A 20,856-nucleotide genomic window follows, 5' to 3' on the forward strand; every position below is an offset into this window, starting at 1 on the left:
GCCAGCAATTTTTGTTGGGGCAGGTGTGGAGACACATCTTTTCAATTAAGGCGATGGCCTGATATCTGTGGGGGGCGGGAGATGAGTCTTCAATTTCACTTTAATATTGGGGTGTCCCTTAAAAGTGGTGCCTGATCGCTGTGACTGGGCTTGCCGGCATGTTTAGGCCCCACTCCTCTCAGAACTGGTGCAACGTTTGCCCCTCTCTCAAAAATGACTAAGTGTGGGAAAGTTGTGATCTGATTCGTGTCAGACCTGCTGGGTTCTCAAAACATTTTTTGGGAAAATTCTGCTAATCGTTTTGCCTTAGGCCTAATATTTTAGGTTACCACTGTCCTTAACTTCCATGCCACTAAATCATTTCAAGCTTGCATAACATCAGTCAAACAGCTATGTCCATTGAACAAGCTTTAATGAAGACATGCTTGTATCAAATATTGATTTTTAATTCATCAGCTAGAAACAGGAATTGGACTTATGAAGCAGCCAGCATAATTAAGGACCCCACGCACCTCTTCCATCATCTTCCATCAGGAAAAAGATACAAAAGTCTGAGGTCACGTACCAACCGACTCAAGAACAGCTTCTTCCCTGCTGCAGTAAGACTTTTGAATGGACCAACCTTGTATTAAGTTGATCTTTCTCTACACCCTAGCTATGACTGTAACACCACATTCTGCAGTCTCTCATTTCCTTCTCTATGAATGGTATGCTTTGTCTAGCGTGCAAGAAACAATACTGTATGCTATTACATGTGACAATAATAAATCAAATCAATATCAAATATAAAAATATATTTTTAAAGAGATTTAAGTGATTTTAACCTACATCAATTTTGCCAATGCTAATTTATATTACTATATATACTCCACATGTGAGTCTTATGGGCAGAAACAGCAAGTCTGCAAAACTCACTAAGGACAATGATTCCCAGGGATTATGAAAGACCTTCCTTCCTGTCCTATTGACAAGATATTTATGGAAATCACCTACTGTATTCAACAACTGAAGAATGAACCATTCAAAAGTTAATTGGACACAATACTTTGATTTTCTTTAAGATAGTTCCCCAGATGAACAAATCGAGTTATAATTGGAATCTACAATTATGTTTGAATTATCAGCAGTTGGAGAGAGATCACATGACTAGCCATGTCTTTTTTGTGGCTTTAGCATATGGATTTCTCAGTAGCATTGGATTAGCAGTTGAGCTAAGTGGAGTTCCCGCTCTCTCTCCCTCCACCCAACTAAGACGTTTAGACACTGTCCACTAATTTGACTTTGTCTCCATTCTGCAGTAGACAGATTTTAAAGAAAACTCTCCGCCAGCTCCAGCATCTACATATTCAAATGAGAAGCATCACATTCAGTTTGCAGCCAGTAGAGATTCCAAGCTATGAAGCCTGAACTTACTTTGTTTCCTTGCTACTCTAATTTGGCCAATCTACCCTCCTCTACTTTGTAATCTGTATTTTGTGTGTGGACTTCGAGTATATTATATATGTATGTGTGTGTGTGTGTGTGTGTGTGTGTGTCTACCGAAGCCATCACGTATTTTACTCAGATTGGTTTAAATTTAATAAAATTAACCTCCTCCTGTGTTAAACTCGAGCAGCAATGCCTGATTAATTTTTTTATGATCAATTAAGTTACTCCATGAATTTGTAAGTGTAACCTTTAAAAATGATAAGCTTGTTGCAATCAAATGAGATGAGGGAAAAGAGAGGAGCCATTTAATTCCATCTCACCTGGTTGTAACTTAAGTCATAGATGCACTGTTTTCTGGAGAGCAATTTTATCAGCTTCTCCATGGACAGCCAGTCCCAATGTGACAAATCACTGCAATTTTACCAAATACTAGAATTGTTCAAGTTGTAGATAACACTCAAATGCTTCCTTCATCGATGAGCAGATTTCTGTCAGTGTGCAGTTTGCTGACAACCAGCAGCATACCATCATGTGAGTGATTGCTTGCTATCCTGGCAGCTGCCACAATGCCTTTATTTTAAGAAATTGTATTATTCCAAAACGGTAGCTCTCAGTGCTCAAGAAAAATTGAGATTATCCTTTAATGTGTTGGCTGGTGATGCCAGTACATTTTCTCAAGCCCCAGTAGACTAATGTATACGATCCATTCATCCATCCAAATCGGCAATGGACACACCTGCCTCATGCTTCAGGCACTGCAACACCGGAAAGCCATCCAACAGGGCACAACGTATGCTGGCACTGGGTTCCTCAATTTGTTCTGCCATTCAAATTGCCGTTCTGCAATTTGTACTGTCCTGACACAGCTCTCTAAGTGCCCGCAAGTGTTTGCTCTGTACATATATTTTAACGGAAGGCCCATGTTATCCCCATCCACAGACTCTGCAGTAAAAAGGATAGGTTTTAAAACCCTTCAGTCAAAACTGTGTTTTGCTTCTCCAGTTCCATTCCAGATATTTCTGGTTATTTGTCTCTGTGTTCCATTGGTGTACTCTTCTCTGGCTCTTCCAGGTAGTTTTCTGATTACTGAGACTCCTATTCCGTTGAAAGCTATTTTAATGTCAACAGCAGCTCTTCCTACGTGTTGGTCATTCAGCTTTGGCATTCAAGCTTAAATTAAAACTGAGAAAGTCCAGAGTCAAGTATTTTTCCAGAACCTAAATTGAGCATTGGCAAACCAGTATTGTTTGGCACTATTGATATTTCCATCCTTAATAAGATTAATGCATATAAATGCTAAAGGAGTGAGAAATAAGATGCCAGATCTGGAGACTGTTGAGTGTAGGAAGGTTGGAAAAATGGGTAAATGCAGAGTAATGATGAGTGCTTCAGACTTTGTCACGAACAATAAAGGTATGTATTAACAAGGAAAAACTGTACAGAGGCCCACAGTCCCATGGATGGCCTGGAGCTGCCCACCAGCTGTCCTCAGTCCCTCTATGTTTACCGCACAGCTTCTAGATGTCTTCTGCTCCACTCCCTGGGGTGAATACCCACTCTTATTTCCAGTTGGTCTCTGAAGCCAGGTGACCCCCCTTCTGCTGTGTTGTCCTTAAAAGGACAATCACCATAAAGAGGATGGAAATCAATATAACATTCAGATATAATGTTCTGGAAAAAAAAACAAAATTGGACAAAAAAGCAGATGCTGTATGTGTCAGGGACACCTGGAAGCGAGCAGAGTTGATCCTGTAGGTGGGGATGAGATGGCAGGATGAGTGGCAGTGCAAGCTACAAAGTGAGCTATAGTAGTTTGACATCTCAAATTCCATATAAATACAAGCCAGTACTGCTACATAAGAGCATCAATGTTTGTGCCAACCTTTTAGTAGACTGGTTCAAAACTGCTCTCCCTGCCTCACACCTTCCCCCCCACTACACTCCCACCTCCCATAAGAACATAAGAAGTAGGAGCAGGAGTAGGCCATCTAGCCCTTTGAGCCTGCCCCGCCATTCAATAAGGTCATGGCTGATCTGAAGTGGCTCAGTTCCACTTTCCGGCTTTCTCCCCATAACCCTTAATTCCCTTGTCTACCAAAAACCTATCTACCCATGTCTTAAATATATTTAGCGAGGTAGCCTCCACCACTTCAACGGGCAGAGAATTCCAGAGATTCACCACCCTTTGAGTGAAGAAGTTCCTCCTCAACTCCGTTCTGAACTGCTCCCCCCCCCCTTATCTTGAGGCTGTGCCCTCTAGTCCTGCTGTCCTTTCTGAGCAGGAAGAACCTCTCTACGTCTACCCTATCCATCCCTTTCATTATCTTATACGTCTCTATAAGATCCCCCATCATCCTTCTAAACTCCAACGAGTACAAACCCAGTCTATTCAGCCTCTCTTCATAGTCCAACCCCCTCATCTCCGGTATCAGCCTAGTGAACCTCCTCTGCACTCCTTCCAAGGCCAAAATATCCTTGCACAAGTGCGGCGACCAAAACTGCACACACTACTCCAGCTGCGGCCTCACCAATGCCCTGTACAGTTGCAGCAAGACCTCCCTGCTTTTATATTCTATCCCCCTCGCTATAAAGGCCAACATCCCATTCGCCTTCTTGATCACCTGCTGCACCTGCAGACTGGATTTTTGCGACTCATGCACAAGGACCCCCAGGTCCCTCTGCACCGTAGCATGCTGCAGCTTTTTGCCCTTTAAATAGTAGTCCCTCCTACTATTATTCCTGCCAAAGTGGATAACCTCACACTTGCTAACATTGTACTCCATCTGCCAGGTCCTCACCCACTCACTCAGCCTATCTAGATCCCTCTGCAGACTTTCCACACCCTCCGCACAATTTGCTTTTCCACTCATCTTTGTGTCATCAGCAAATTTCGTCACCCTACACTCAGCCCCCTCCTCCAGATCGTCTACATAAATGGTAAATAGCTGAGGCCCCAGCACCGATCCCTGCGGCACTCCACTAGTTACCAACTGCCAATCAGAATAGCACCCATTGATACCAACTCTCTGCCTCCTATTAGACAACCAATCCTCTCTCCACACTAACACCTTACCCCCAACTCCATGCCCCCTAACCTTCTGAAGCAACCTTTTGTGCGGCACCTTATCAAACACCTTTTGAAAATCGAGAAACACTACATCCACTGGTTCCCCTCTGTCTCCCCATCCCCTCCCTCTCCACTGCCCTCAAATTTAATCTATTTCAAATACTTATATAATATTCCCTTAAAAGATGTGATTGTGTCTTCTTGAACCATTTGTTGTGGCAAAATGTTCCATGATCGAGCTAGTCTTCATGTCATAATTCAAGCTGCAGTTGGAATCATCACAAAAAGGTCTATCTGATCTATAAAGAGAAGTTACTTGAGCACAGGAATATTATTTTAAGGTTGACTTCCATCAACCAAATATAAACTCTTTTTGAAACAGAGCTAGTAAATGTAATCATGACCTAAGCGTCAAAGATATTATGAGAGGCAGTGCTTACCTTGACATGTTGTTCCTTAATGACCAAAACAATGTACGGAAAGTGAAATTCATCACAGCCATGCTGGAACATGGTAGCACAGTTGGGTATTTGACTAAAAGACAGAAAATGGAGAGTAATAACTAGCTAGCATGTTTTCAAAATGGAGGAATGTAAACAATGCTGACCCCTTGGAGTGCATGTTAGGACCTTTTCATTCTCTCAAAGTCAGTGACAGTGGCAAGGCTGGTATTTATTGATGTGGAGATGCCGGTGTTGGACTAAGGTAAAACACAAAGAAATCCCACAACACCAGTTTAAAGTCCAAACAGATTTATTTGTGGCAAACGCTGCAAGCTTTCGGGACAGCCTGTCCCTTCGTCAGTTGGCTGGGAGTTCTGGTTGTAAAAATGACACAAAGACATAAACTCAATTTACATGCATAATGATTGGAATGTGAGTCTTTACAGCTAATCAATTCTTAAAGGTACAGACAATGTGAGAGGAAAGAGCTTTAAGCACAGGTTAAAGAGATGTGTATTGTCTCCAGACAGGACAGTTAGTGAGATTTTGCAAGTCCAGGCAAGTTGTGGTGGTTACAGATAGTGTGACATGAACCCAAGATCCCGGTTGAGGCCGTTCTCATGTGTGCAGAACTTGGCTATCAGTTTCTGCTCAGCGACTCTTGCACTGTCGTGCGTCCTGAAGGCTGCCTTGGAGAACGCTTACCCGAAGATCAGAGGCCGAATGCCCATGACCTCTAAAGTGTTCCCCAACAGGAAGAGAACAGTCTTGCCTCGTGATTGTCGAGTGGTGTTGTCGTAACGTCTGCATGGTCTCCCCAACGTACCAAGCCTCAGGACATCCTTTCCTGCAGTGTATCAGGTAGACAACGTTGGCCGAGGTGCAAGAGTATGTACCGTGTACCCGGTGGATGGTGTTCTCATGTGAAATGATGGCATCCGTATCGATGATCCGACACGTCTTACAAAGGTTGCTGTGGCAGGGTTGTGTGATGTCGTGGTCATTGTTCTCCTGAAGGCTGGGTAGTTTGCTGCGAACAGTGGTCTGTTTGAAGTTGCGCGGTTGTTTGAAGGCAAGAAGTGGGGATGTGGGGATGGCCTTGGCAAGATGTTCGTCCTCGTCAATGAGATGTTGAAGACTCTGGAGAAGATGTCGTAGCCTCTCCGCTTTGGGGAAGTACTGGACGACGAAGGGTACTCTGTCCACCATGTCCCGTGTTCGTCTTCTGAGGAGGTCAGAGCGGTTTTTGGCTGTGGCGCGTCGGAACTGTCGATCGATGAGTCGAGCACCATATCCTGTTCTTATGAGGGCATCTTTCAGTGTCCGGAGGTGTCTGTTGTGATCCTCCTCATCTGAGCAGATCCTGTGTATACAGAGGGCTTGTCCGTAGGGGATGGCTTCTTTAACGTGTTTAGAGTGGAAGCTGGAGAAGTGAAGCATTGTGAGGTTATCCATGGGCTTGTGGTACAGTGAGGTGCTGAGGTGACCGTTCTTAATGAAAATGCATGTGTCCAAGAATGTAACCGATTCTGGAGAGTAGTCCATGGTGAGTCTGATGGTGGGATGGAACTTGTTGATGTCATCAGATAGTTGTTTCAGTGATTGTTCGCCATGAGTCCAAAGAAAGAAAATGTCATCGTTGTGTCTAGTGTATAGCATCGGTTGAAGGTTCTGTGTGGTGAGGAAGTCTTGTTCAAACCTGTGCATGAAGATGTTGGCATATTGAGGTGCGAATTTGGTCCCCATGGCTGTTCCGTGTGTTTGGATGAAGAACTGGTTGTTGAAGGTGAAGACATTGTGGTCCAGGATGAAGCGGATGAGTTGTAAAATTGCATCTGGAAACTGGCAGTTGTTGGCATTGAGTACTGAGGCAGTTGCAACAATGCCATCGTCGTGGGGGATGTTCGTGTAGAGAGCTGAGACGTCCATTGTGACGAGGAGTGCTCCTGGTTCAACTGCTGCACGTGTGTTGAGTTTATGTAGGAAGTCCATAGTGTCATGACAAAAATTGGGAGTTCTTTGAACAATGGATTTCAGGATGCCCTCGACATAGCTGGATAGGTTCTCACAAAGGGTCCCATTGCCCGTTAGGATGGGACGGCCGGGTATGTTTGCCTTGTGTATCTCTGGGAGGCAGTAGAGATCTCCAACGCGGGGAGTACGTGGGATGAGAGCACGGAGGGTGCTCTGAAGCTCCGGATCAAAGGTCTTGATCAGAGTGTTGAGTTGATGGGTGTGTTCTTTGGTCGGATCTGCAGGTAACTGTCTGTAGTGTTCGTCGTTGTTTAGCTGTCGGTACACTTCTTTGCAGTAATCCGTTCTGTTCAGTATGATGATGGCCCCTCTTTATCTGCTGGTTTGATGACAATGTCACGGTTGGTCTTGAGAGCGCGGGTGGCATTGCATTGTGCTTGGGTGATGTTCGGGGTTGTCTTGTGAGCGCGGTTAATGAATCTGGTGTTGATGCATACAGGTTAACTCGAGGGCAACGGCCTTTCGGAGGATGACTAAGACGAACATCTTGCCAAGGCCATCCTCGCATTCCCACTTCTTGCCTTCAAACAACCGTGCAACCTCAAACAGACCATTGTTCGCAGCAAACTAACCAGCCTTCAGGAGAACAATGACCACGACACCACACAACCCTGCCACAGCAACCTTTGTAAGACGCGTCGGATCATCGATAAGGATGCCATCATCTCATGTGAGAACACCATCCACCAGGTACACGGTACATACTCTTGCAACTCGGCCAATGTTGTTTACCTGATACGCTGTAGGAAAGGATGTCCCAAGGCTTGGTACGTTGGGGAGACCATGCAGACGTTACGACAACGGATGAATGAACACCGCTCGACAATCACGAGGCAAGACTGTTGGGGAACACTTTAGCGATCATGGGCATTTGGCCTCTGATCTTCAGGTAAGCATTCTCCAAGGCGGCCTTCAGGACACATGACAGCGCAGAGTCGCTGAGCAGAAACTGATAGTCAAGTTCCGCACACATGAGAATGGCCTCAACCGGGATCTTGGGTTCATGTCACACTATCTGTAACCCCCACAACTTGCCTGGACTTGCAAAATCTCACTAACTGTCCTGTCTGGAGACAATACACATCTCTTTAACCTGTGCTTAAAGCTCTTTCCTCTCACATTGTCTGTACCTTTAAGAATTGATTAGCTGTAAAGACTCACATTCCAATCATTATGCATGTAAATTGAGTTTGTGTCTTTGTGTCATTTTTACGACCAGAACTCCCAGCCACCTGACGAAGGGACGGGCTGTCCCGAAAGCTTGTGGCGTTTCTACAAATAAACCTGTTTGGACTTTAAACTGGTGCTGTGGGATTTTTTTGTGGTATTTATTGCCCATCTCTGGTTGCTCTGAGAAGGTGATATTGGACCTTGCACATTGCTGAAGTAATAGTTTGACACAACTGAGTGGCTTGCTGGACCGTAGTTAAGAGTCAACCACATTCTTGTGGGACCTGAATCGTATATAAACTAGAAGACATTGGATGATTTCTTTCCTCAAGGACATTAATATCCATGGATTTTTACAGCAATCTGATTACTTCAAGGTCAGTTTTACTGAGACTAGCTTTTACAACATATTGAATCACAAAATACTAGAACAAAGAATGAGGCCTTTCAGCTCATCATGTCTGTGCTTGCTCTTCCAAAGAACAATCTAGTTAGTCACATTTCCCCATTGTTTCTCCATATTAAAGCATTTGTTTTCCTTTGAAGTACATATCCAATTTCATTTGGAAGGGTACTATTGAATTTTCTATCTTTTCTATCAGGCAATGAGTGTATTCTAAGCCCAAACCACATTTTGTGCAAAAAAGGTTTTCTTTGTGATGCCCCAATGATTTTGCCAATCACATTTTAAATCTGTATCCTCTTGTTATCAATCTTATAGAGTCATAGAGGTTTACAGCATAGAAACAGGCCCTTCAGCCCAACTTGTCCATGCCGCCCTTTTTTTTAAACCCCTAAGCTAATCCTTATTGTCTGCATTTGGCCCATATCCCTCTATACCCATCTTACCCATGTAAGTATCTAAATGCTTTTTAAAAGACAACATTGTACTATTACCTCTGGCAGCTTGTTCCAAACACTCACCACCCTCTGTGTGAAGAACTTGCCCCTCTGGACACTTTTGTATCTTTCCCCTCTCATCTTAAACCTGTGTCCTCTAGTTTTAGACTTCCCCACCTTTGGGAAAAGATATTGACTATCTAGCTGATCTGTGCCCCTCATTATTTTATCGACCTCAATAAGATCACCCCTCAGCCTTCTACGATCTAAAGAGAAAAGTTCCAGTCTATCTAGCCTCTCCTTATAACTCAAACCATCAAGTCTCGGTAGCATCCTAATAAAAACTTTCTATAATAAAGTGACCAGAACATCACACAGTACGCCAAGTGTGGCTTTACCAATGTCTTGTACAACTTCAACAAGGTGTCCCAACCACTACATTCAATGTTCTGACCAATGAAACCAGCCATGCTGAATGCCTTCTTCACCACTCTGTCCATCTGTGATTCCACTTTCAAAGAGCTATGAACATGTACCCTAGATATCTTTGTTCTGCAACTCTCCCCTACCTGTGAAAACAATTTGTCTTCATTTCCTCTATCTAAACTCATCAAACTATAATCACCGCTAACCGATCTCTTTTTTACCTTCTCTGTTCAAAAAAGCCTTCACTACTTTCTAAAGTGTGATACCCAAAATTGGACACTGCGCAGGGGATTTTCCACCCCCGTTTTCAGTGGGCAGGTGTGGAGAATCCAATGGGAATCCCCAAATGGCTTTCATGCCAGCAGCATTTTCCATTGACATTGTCAAATTTTTCTAAGTGTGTCCGTAGGTCTAAGGGTAGTCAAATAAATGGCAGGGTCCATGGGGAGACGTGTCAGCTGTGTAAGGTGCAATATGTGGGAGTTCCTGGAGACACAGCATCTCCGGAGAGTCCACATCTGCACCAAATGTCTGGAGTTGCAGCGTTTGAGGGCCCGGGTTAGGCAACTGGAGTTGAGGCTGGAGGATTTATTTTTAGTGAGGGAAAATGAGGTACTAATGAATAGGAACCAGATTCAAGAGGGCATCCCAGAGCCAAGGAGGGGGGATGGGCGGGTTACAGTTATGAAGGGGAAAAAGAAGAGGAGTAATGTTCCAAAGGCTATCCCAGGGGTAGTCTCTCAAGATAGCAGGGGTAAGGCACCAACTGAGGTGGAAAGGGTACGAGGGGAAGAGGAAAATGCCTCAGAGGGAAGGAAGGGGGCTGGATGTGAGATAGTGGTGGGGGACGGGAGGGTTAGAGGAATTGATAGGCGGTTCTGTGGGCAAAAGCGGGACTCCAGGATGGTGGTCTGCCTCCCTGGAGCAGGGGTACAGGATGTGTTGGAGAGGGTAGAGGGAATCTTGAAGGGCCAAGGGACCCAGGCGGATGTAATTATACATGTAGGAGAGAAGGACATAGGAAGGAAGAATAGGGGGGAAATACGTACGCAGTTCAGGGAGTTGGGAGCCAGGCTGAAGTGTAGGGCCTCGAGGGTGGCGATCTCTGGGCTGCTGCCAGTACCCAGCGATAGTAGGGATAAGAATTATGAGATCCTGCAGCTGAATGCATGGCTGAGGGATTGGTGCAGGACAGAGGGTTTTAGTTTTGTTGACCATTGGGAAGTCTTTGCAAAGGAAGGGCGCTTGTATAAGAGGGATAAGGAACACTTAAATGGGAAGGGGACACATATTTTAGCTGGTAGGTTGGCTGGAGTGTTTAGGCAGGGTTTAAACTAGTATGGAGGGGGGGTGGGGAGGAGAGAGACAGCTCAGGCACTGGGAGTGAGTTGGAGGTCAGGGTAAGTCTAGATGATAGGAAAATCCCCCAGGAGAAGGAGGATCCGAGAGGGCCTGAGGGTCTTAGGTGCATCTGTTTTAATGCGAGGAGTGTGACGGGAAAGTCGGATGAACTTAGGGCCTTGATGTTCGCGAGGAATTTAGATGTGGTGGCAGTGAAAGAGATGTGGTTAAAGGAGGGGCAGGACTGGCAGCTAAATATTCCAGGGTATAAGTGTTTTAGGCGTGATAGGGGAGGGTTGAAAAGAGGAGGGGGAGTGGCAGTCTTAGTTAGGGAGCAGATCACAGCGGTGCAGAGGGAGGGTAACATGGAGGGGTTGGAACTTGAGTCTCTGTGGGTGGAGTTGAGGAATAGGAAGGGGGCCATTACTATGCTAGGAGTGTACTGTAGGCCGCCCGATAGCCCACAGGCAGTGGAAGAGGGTATATATAGGGACATTTTGGATAAGCGTAGGAAGAACAGGGTTGTTGTAGTGGGAGATTTTAATCTCCCTGGGGTGGATTGGAAGGTACCTAGAGCTGGGGGGTCTGATGGGGAGGAATTCGTAAGATGTGGATTGGAAGGATTCTTGCAACAGTATGTAGATAGCCCGACTAGGGAGGGGGCGATACTGGATTTAGTTCTGGGAAATGAGCTGGGTCAGGTGGTTGAGGTTGCAGTAGGCGAGCATGTGGCTAATAGTGACCACAACTCCATCTACTTTAGGATACGAATGGAAAAAGACGAGAGCTGTCCTAAGGGGAGAGTGCTAAATTGGGGGAAGGCTAGATACAGCCGGATTAGGCAGGAGCTTAGGGATACAGACTGGGATAGGCTGTTGGAAGGCAAGACCACGTTAGGCATGTGGGAGTCTTTCAAGGGAAAACTGCAGAGGGTGCAGGAAAGGCATGTGCCAGTTAGGAGAAAGGATGGGAAGGGCAGGATTAGGGAACCGTGGATTATTAGAGATATAGAAGACCTGGTTAGGAAGAAATGAGAGGCGTATGTCAGGTCTAAGCAGCTAGGAACGGAGAGAGCGTTGGAGGAATACAGACAGAGTAGGAGGGATCTCAAACGGGGAGTTAGGAGAGCAAAGAGGGGGCATGAGATAGCTTTGGCAGGTAGGGTTAAGGAGAATCCAAAGGCGTTTTACTCCTATCTTAAGAACAAAAGGGTGGCTGGGGGTAAAATCGGTCCTCTCAGGGACAGATGTGGGGAATTGTGCTTAGAGGCAGAGGGAATGGGGGAGATCCTGAATGAATACTTTGCGTCGTTATTCACGAAGGAGAGGGGCTTGGTGTCTAGTACGGTCATTGAAGGAGCGGTAGACCAATTGAAAGATCTATCGATTACAAAGGAAGAAGTGTTAGGGCTTTTAGATGACGTTAAAACTGATAAATCTCCGGGGCCCGATTGCATTTATCCTAGGCTGCTTAGAGAGGCGAGGGATGAGATTGCTGGGCCTCTGACGCGAATCTTTGTCTCTTCTTTGGACACAGGTGAGGTCCCAGAGGACTGGAGGATAGCGAACGTGGTACCGTTGTTTAAAAAGGCTAGGAGGGATAGCCTGGGTAACTACAGGCCGGTGAGCTTAACGTCAGTGGTAGGCAAGTTGATGGAGAGGATTCTTACGGATAGGATGTACGCGCACTTAGAGCGTTGCGATCTGATTAAGGATACGCAGCATGGCTTTGTCAAGGGGAAGTCTTGCCTTACGAATCTGGTAGAATTCTTTGAGGAGGTGACAAAAACGGTTAAAGAAGGACGAGCCGTTGATGTCGTCTATATGGATTTCAGTAAGGCGTTTGACAAAGTCCCTCATGGTAGGTTGGTACAGAAGATTAAAGCTCATGGGATATGTGGTCAGGTACCTAGATGGGTAGGGAACTGGCTTGCAAAGAGGAGTCAGAGAGTAGTAGTGGAGGGGTCTTTTTCTAGCTGGAGGTCTGTCACTAGTGGTGTGCCGCAGGGCTCAGTACTGGGACATCTTCTCTTTGTAGTGTATATAAATGATTTGGAAGAGGGAGTAGGTGGTGTGATCAGCAAATTTGCTGATGACACCAAGATGGCTGGATTGGCGGGTAGTGAGGAGCAGTGTCTGGCAATACAGTGGGATATTGATAGGCTGGTTGATTGGGCAGATACGTGGCAAATGGAGTTTAATCCGGATAAATGTGAGGTGATGCATTTTGGCCGGAATAATGTAGGGGGGAGTTATATGGTAAAGGGTAAGCCCGTAAGGAGTATAGAATCACAGCGAGACCTGGGGGTGCAAGTGCACAAGTCTTTGAAGGTGACAGTGCAAGTGGAGAGTGTGGTGAAGAAAGCCTATGGTATGTTAGCCTTTATAGGAAGGGGTATAGAATATAAGAGCTGTAGTCTAATGTTGCATTTGTACAGAATGTTGATTAGGCCGCATTTGGAGTACTGCGTCCAGTTCTGGTTGCCTTACTACCGAAAGGACGTGGAGACTCTGGAGAGAGTGCAGAGGAGGTTTACCAGGATGTTGCCTGGTATGGAAGGACTGGGGTATGAGGAAAGATTGAAGAAATTGGGGCTCTTTTCCCTTGAAAGACGCCGACTGAGGGGGGATCTAATAGAGGTATATAAGATTATGAAGGGTATAGATAGAGTAAACAGTGGTAAGCTATTTCCTATGATAGAGATACGTAGGACAAGGAGCCATGGACTTAAGGTGAGGGGGGAGAGGTACAACACAGATATTAGAGGGAGGTTTTTCACACAGAGGGTAGTGGGGGTATGGAATGCTCTGCCAAGTAAGGTGGTGGAGGCAAACACGCGAGAGTCATTTAAGAGTAACTTAGACAGGCACATGACTGGGTTGGAGATGGGTGGATATAGGGGATTGTTTTAAATAAGGGTCATTAGCATTGGGGCATCTCTGGTAATGTAAATGGGTATGGTATGATGATAATGTTTTTCTCTTTTCATTCATAGGTTTTAAGTCGGTCCACCTCGTGTCCAACGAGGGGCATACACGCAATGGGTCATACTGGGGCTGCTCTTGATTGTTCAGGATTGGCCTAGTGCTTCATGTCGTTAGTGTGTGCCTAAACTGGACAAGATACTGGGCAAGACGACAGCTCAGTGACTATCGCTGATTGCTGTGCAGACACATGGATTTGGGCTGGTGTCTGTGGGAGTTGGCGCATTCTCCCTGTGCTTGCGTGGGTTTTCTCCGGGTGCTCCGGTTTCCCCCCACACCCCAAAGATGTGCTGTTAGGCTGATTGGCAGGAATAAATTGTCCCTAAATCAGTTTCCCTCAATCTGGATGGCCATAAAACATTAGACAGGGGTCGTAGGGGGAGAGGGGGACTGGTGGTGTTGAGATGGCAGCGCGGGCTCGTTGGGCCGAAGGGCCTGTTCCCAGGCTGATTTTCTTCTTTGTTCTTTGTCCTTGCCCCCTGTCAATGGGGTTCCAGCCATGAAGGACAGAATAAAACAGTTAAATATCATTAGCAAGCTTCCCTGCTGTATTATCCCTCCACGTAAGAAATTCCCCCATTCCCTGCCCCATCATGTGATGTCATGCCAGCAGGGTTTACAACAGCTTGGGAGCAATGGGGACCTGGCAAATGGTCCTCGCCAGAGGCGCACAGGTAAGCACAGCCCCTGGGATAGATGCCTGGGCAGTACATTGGCATTGCCCCCTTCCATTTATTTTTGTAAGTTCTTGAAAGTTTGGCAGGAAAGACAGGCAAGGCATGGCAGGCTGCACTCTGCATTTCCCATCCAAGACAACACTTGGGGGAAAAAAAATCATGAAGTTCAACATAGTGTCTCATATCGGTTTAGCATAACTTCCTGACTTTGTATTATATGCCTCTATTTAGAAAGCTCAGAATACTATATATTTTATCAACTGATTTGTTAACTATCCTGCTCTCTTCAAGAATTTGTGAATGAACCCTCAGAATTGTCTCTACTTGCGTTGCATTTAAATTGTACCATTTAGCATATTCCTCCTCATTTTTCCACTAAAATGTATCACTTCAGACAGTCCCATAGGGCCCCCAGGACCTCTTATGTGACTTTTACTTTAATAAAGCTATCCATATCCAAGCAACCATATCTATCTGCATATACTACTGCACATCCTATTCAAAAAATATCATTTGTTATTGTCATTTTTTGGACATTTTGCTGTCAACTTTTTCCATTATGCATGCTTAATGTCCACATGTATTCAGGAAATTGCCAATGCTTACTCTTTACCTTGTAACTGCATCCTCTGTCCACTGAAATGATAGCACACTCTACAGTGGCACTGCCATCTCACAGCATCAGGGACCTGGGTTCGATTCCAGCCTTGGGCCACCATCTGTGTGGAGTTTGCATGTTGTCCCTGTGTCTGTGTGGGTTTTCTCCAGGTGTTTGGGTTTCGTCCCACAGTCTAAAGACGTGCAGTTTGGGTGGATTGGCCATACTAAATTAGTATCCAAGGATGTGTAGGTTAGGTGGATTAGCTATAATAAGTACCTGGGGTTATGGGGGTGATGGTGGGGGGGGGGTGTTGTGGGAGGAAGATAGTAACACTGGAAGAGATGTCAGGGTAGCAGTAAAAATAATAAAAGATGCACACAAAATTCAAACTAAAATTCCAAATATTTAAGAACAACTTGTCCTTGTGCTTAGATACTATTAATAAATTAATTGGTTTTGGTGTAAACGAGATGTAAATCCTAAAACAGCTAAAAGGAATCAAAACAGATAATTGTTTAGACATGGAATGTATGTGACCCAGAGAGCTGAGCGCAAGTAAGGCAGAGACATATAAAGCACTGATAATTATACTGAGGAAGTTACTGCATACTGGTAGGACAACAGATTTTAATTCTGGATGGATGAGCTAAGATGGACCAATGACTAACCTCGTCTGAATTGATGTGAAAGTTGGAACATTTAGTATTGCTATGCACTGCTGCGATACTGGAAGAAATACAGTCTTGCAGTGATACAATGTTACAAAGATGCATCCTCCTTTAACGTATAAATATGGCTTGGTTATTTATGGAAGATGGAATGTAAACAACCAAGAAAAAGGTATATTGTCATTCTAAATTTTTAAACTGGTGTCTGTAATGTGTTGATTGAGGTGAATTATGCTGAGGATTGGAAGAATTTTTAATCTGCTCCCTCTGGGGAGTCAAACTGCCTTGCAATTGAAATTAGCAATCCTGCCGTTGGAGACACTGGGACTAGACTCAAGTCCCAGAGAATGGAACTGACTCATTGCTGCACTGTTTTTCACCAAGATTATTGAAAATTTTAATTTTAAATCCTTCGTCACAAGTGCCTTCCTATAACAGACTACAAACTTTTATATAGTTTGAAAAATATTTTTCTCCTTTTTTTTCTATTAATGATACTGTGATTAAATTACAGAGTAACAGTGGCGGTGGGTTGGGGAGAAGCATAAGTTGTAAATATGGCTTTTGGATTTTCATTCTGCAGGAAATTGCTCGCCATCTACGACCTCGCAGTTTGCGTGCCCTTTTTGGAAAAAGCAAAGTTCAAAATGCAATTCATTGCACTGACCTTCCTGAAGATGGAGTTCTGGAGGTAAACAAAGATCTAGTTAACAGATAAGCTGTATAGTTGACGTAGGTGTAGTCAATATTAATTCTCCTTGATAATTTAATCAGCTTTGCTTTGGAAAATGCTTTAAGGAAAAATCAGTATTTCTAGTTTCAACCCAAATAGATCATAGAATCCATACAGTGCAGAAGGAGGCCATTCAGCCCATTGACCCTGCACCAACAACAATCCCACCCAGGCCCTAACTGCTTAACCCCATGTATTTATCCTGCTGGTCCCCCAAAGGGCAATTTTTAGCATGGCCAGTCTACCTAATCCACACATATTTGGGAGGAAACTGGAGCGCCTGGAGGAAACCCACGCAGACACAGGGAGAATGTGCAAACTCCACACATACGGTCACCCAAGGCTGGAATTGAATCTGGGCCCCTGGTGCTGTGAGGCAGCAGTGCTAACCTAATTGCTGCCATGCATTTCATAATATCTATACAAGTTATGACATTTTAAATAAGATATTGAACAAAACTGACATGTAAACAGATTGATGATCAGCACTTAGGGGACATGATTTATAATACCACAGATGGCCTGACCTTAGAACTAGAGCAGTCAAGTTGAAGAGGATTTACTTTGTGTCATCTATAACTCATCATTTATACACAAGTAACGTAAGTAACTAAAATGATCATAATGCTTGGAAGTACATCAACTAAATTGGTGTGAAGATATTAGTTTTGTATTTTCGTTGCAGGACTACTTTGTATTATTTTGTATGAGTATTCATTCCTAAAAGTAGTTTATGAAGTAATTGTGCATCTTGCTCCATGATGCCAGGGACTGGATTGAATTGTCTGTCTAATCAGATTCTTGCACTGGGAACACATCAGGGGTGAGAACAACTAATTTGGTTCTGGGTATTATTTAGGCTTGGGACTAATGAGGAGATGTTTCTTTTTTTCACAAAATAATATGGCAGATAATAGAGTGTAGACACTGTCAAGAAGTTTTTGGATATTGTGCAGTTGTAGTTAGTTCTGTAATTTTGGCTTTTGAGACAAAGTTGAATGGGTGCTAGACACACAATCATTCCTATATTTTATCTGCAATAATTACGTCACTAAATCTATCATTGCTATTGAAATTTTCTCTGAAATTCATATGCTAAACATGGGTTACTGCTAATGAACAAACACACTAAATAGGAGCATAAGTCGGCCATTCAGTCTCTCAAGCTTGCTCTGATATTCAATATGGTCGTGGCTGACCTGTTTGTGTTTTGAATTCCGCTTTCCATTTACCCCCAATTATCTTAGAGTGTAGTTGGGCAAGGGGATCTACCTCTGCCTTTAAACATCTAGAAAGAAGTCTCACAACACCAGCTTAAAGTCCAACAGGTTTACTTGTAGCAAACACCACAGGCTTTTGGAACATGCTGTTCCTTTATCAGGTGGGTGGGAGTCCTGATCACAAACAGGGCACAAAGACACAAACTCAATTTACATGCATAATGATTGGAATGTGAGTCTTTACAACTGATCAATTCTTAAAGGTATAGACAATGTGAGTGGAGATAGCTTTAAGCACAGGTTAAAAGGATGTGTATTGTTTCCAGACGGGAAAGTTAGTGAGATTTTGCAAGTCCAGGCAAGTTGTGGGGGTTACAGATAGTGTGACATGAACCCAAGATCCTGGTTGAGGCCATCCTCATGTGTGCGGAACTTGGCTATCAGTCTCTGCTCAGTGACTCTGCACTGTCGTGTGTCATGAAGGCCACCTTGGAGAATGCTTACCTGAAGATTTAGTCCATAAAATAAAATATTCAATGATCCCCGGCTCCACCATGAGGCAGTGTTCCAAAGTTGCAATTTTTTCATACCTATCCTAAAAAGGCAGCCCCTAATTTTTACGAGGGAAGAAGTGTTAGGGCTTCTGGATGGCATTAAAACCGATAAATCTCCGGGGCCCGATTGCATTTATCCTAGGCTGCTTAGAGAGGCGAGGGATGAGATTGCTGGGCCTCTGACACGAATCTTTGTCTCTTCTTTGGACACAGGTGAGGTCCCAGAGGACCGGAGGATAGCGAACGTGGTACCGTTGTTTAAAAAGGGTAGGAGGGATAGCCCGGGTAACTATAGGCCGATGAGCTTAACGTCAGTGGTAGGCAAGTTGATGGAGAGGATTCTTAGGGATAGGATGTATGCGCACTTGGAACGTTGCGATCTGATTAAAGATACGCAGCATGGCTTTGTCAAGGGGAAGTCTTGCGCTACGAATCTGGTAGAATTCTTTGAGGAGGTGACAAAAACGGTTAATGAAGGACGAGCCGTTGATGTCGTCTATATGGATTTCAGTAAGGCGTTTGACAAAGTCCCTCATGGTAGGTTGGTACAGAAGATTAAAGCTCATGGGATATGTGGTCAGGTGTCTAGAATGGTAGAGAACTGGCTTGCAAAGAGGAGTCAGAGAGTAGTAGTGGAGGGGTCTTTTTCTAGCTGGAGGTCTGTCACTAGTGGTGTGCCGCAGGGCTCAGTACTGGGACCTCTTCTCTTTGTAGTGTATATAAATGATTTGGAAGAGGGAGTAGGTGGTGTGATCAGCAAATTTGCTGATGACACCAAGATGGCTGGATTGGCGGGCAGTGAGGAGCAGTGTCTGGCAATACAGCGGGATATTGATAGGCTGGTTGATTGGGCAGATACGTGGCAAATGGAGCTTAATCCGGATAAATGTGAGGTGATGCATTTTGACCGGAATAATGTAGGGGGGAGTTATATGGTAAAGGGTAAGCCCGTAAGGAGTGTAGAATCACAGCGAGACCTGGGGGTGCAAGTGCACAAGTCTTTGAAGGTGACAGTGCAAGTGGAGAGTGTGGTGAAGAAAGCCTATGGTATGTTAGCCTTTATAGGAAGGGGTATAGAATATAAGAGCTGTAGTCTAATGTTGCAGTTGTACAGAACGTTGGTTAGGCCGCATTTGGAGTACTGCGTCCAGTTCTGGTTGCCTTACTACCGAAAGGACGTGGAGACTCTGGAGAGAGTGCAGAGGAGGTTTACCAGGATGTTGCCTGGTATGGAAGGACTGGGGTATGAGGAAAGATTGAAGAAATTGGGACTCTTTTCCTTTGAAAGACACCGACTGAGGGGGGATCTAATAGAGGTATATAAGATTATGAAGGGTATAGATAGAGTAAACAGAGGTAAGCTATTTCCTATGATAGAGACATTTAGGACAAGGGGCCATGGACTTAAGGTGAGGGGGGAGAGGTACAACACAGATATTAGAGGGAGGTTTTTCACACAGAGGGTAGTGGGGGTATGGAATGCTCTGCCAAGTAAGGTGGTGGAGGCAAACACACTAGAGTCCTTTAAGAGTAACTTAGACAGGCACACGACTGAGTTGGAGATGGGTGGATATAGGAGATCCTTTTAAATAAGGGTCATTAGCATTGGGGCATCCCTGGTAATGTAAATGGGTATAGTATGATAATAATGTTTTTTCTCTTTTCATTCACAGGTCCACCTCGTGTCCAACGAGGGGCATACACACAATGGGTCGTACTGGGGCTGCTCTTGGTTGTTCGAGATTAGCCTAGTGCTTCATGTCGTTAGTGTGTGCCTAAACTGGACAAGATACTGGGCAAGACGACAGCTCAGTGACTATCGCTGATTGCTGTGCAGACACATGGATTTGGGCTGGTGTCTGTGGGAGTTTGCACATTCTCCCCGTGCTTGCATGGGTTTTCTCCGGGTGCTCCGGTTTCCCCCCACACCCCAAAGATGTGCTGTTAGGCTGATTGGCAGGAATAAATTGTCCCTAAATCAGTTTCCCTCAATCTGGATGGCCATAAAACATTAGACAGGGGTCGTGGGTAGACAGGTGGACTGGTGGTATTGAGATGGTGGCGCGGGCTCGTTGGGCCGAAGGGCCTGTTTCCCGGGCTGATTTTCTTCTTTGTTCTTTGTTAATTTTAAAACAGTGCCCCCTGGTTAGGACTCATCCACAAGAGGAAACATCCTTTCCACACCCAGCTTGTCAAGACCATTCAGGATTTTATATAGTTCAGTCAAGTCAGCCTTCATTCTTCTAAATTCAGTGGAAATAAGCCTAATCTATCCAATCTTTCAAACAAAGGACAAAGAACAACCCAGCATGGGAAACAGGCCCTTCGGCCCAACGAGCCCGCGCCACCGCATCCTCCTACACCTACCCTGCCCTGCGTGTCTGCAAGTGGAACCCCTAACTTAGCCAGATTCAGGGGAGAATAGTGTCAATTTTGGTAAACCAATCAGCCTAAGAGCACATCTTTGGGGTGTGGGAGGAAACCGGAGCGCCCGGAGGAAACCCCGCAACCACAGGGAGAATGCACAAACTCCCACAGACACAGGCCCAAATCCATGTATCTGCACAGCTAGCAGTGCTAGTCACTGAGCTGTTGCGGCGCCCGTCTACCGGTCCAGGATCAAGCACACACACCGACACGAAGTACTAGGCCACTCCCGGAACCTCCAAG

At 44.9% G+C, this 20,856-nt stretch overlaps 1 protein-coding gene across 3 annotated transcripts in view; it reads left to right on the forward strand.

Annotated features, from left to right (window-relative positions):
- nme7 (NME/NM23 family member 7) overlaps positions 1 to 20,856 on the forward strand; it is a 177,248-nt gene that overhangs the window by 137,410 nt on the left and 18,982 nt on the right. For 2 of the 3 annotated variants that reach the window (XM_080203803.1, XM_080203798.1), the window contains one exon: positions 16,263 to 16,370. In XM_080203803.1, the coding sequence (XP_080059929.1) occupies positions 16,263 to 16,370 (108 nt within the window). Of the gene's footprint in view, positions 1 to 7,411; positions 8,223 to 16,262; positions 16,371 to 20,856 lie in introns of those variants that run through there. The other variant, XM_080203801.1, reaches the window with a different exon arrangement.

The sequence above is a fragment of the Carcharhinus amblyrhynchos genome, chromosome 15, assembly GCF_965287045.1.
Source record: "Carcharhinus amblyrhynchos chromosome 15, sCarAmb.v2.hapA, whole genome shotgun sequence".
In the NCBI taxonomy this organism is placed as follows: domain Eukaryota; kingdom Metazoa; phylum Chordata; class Chondrichthyes; order Carcharhiniformes; family Carcharhinidae; genus Carcharhinus; species Carcharhinus amblyrhynchos.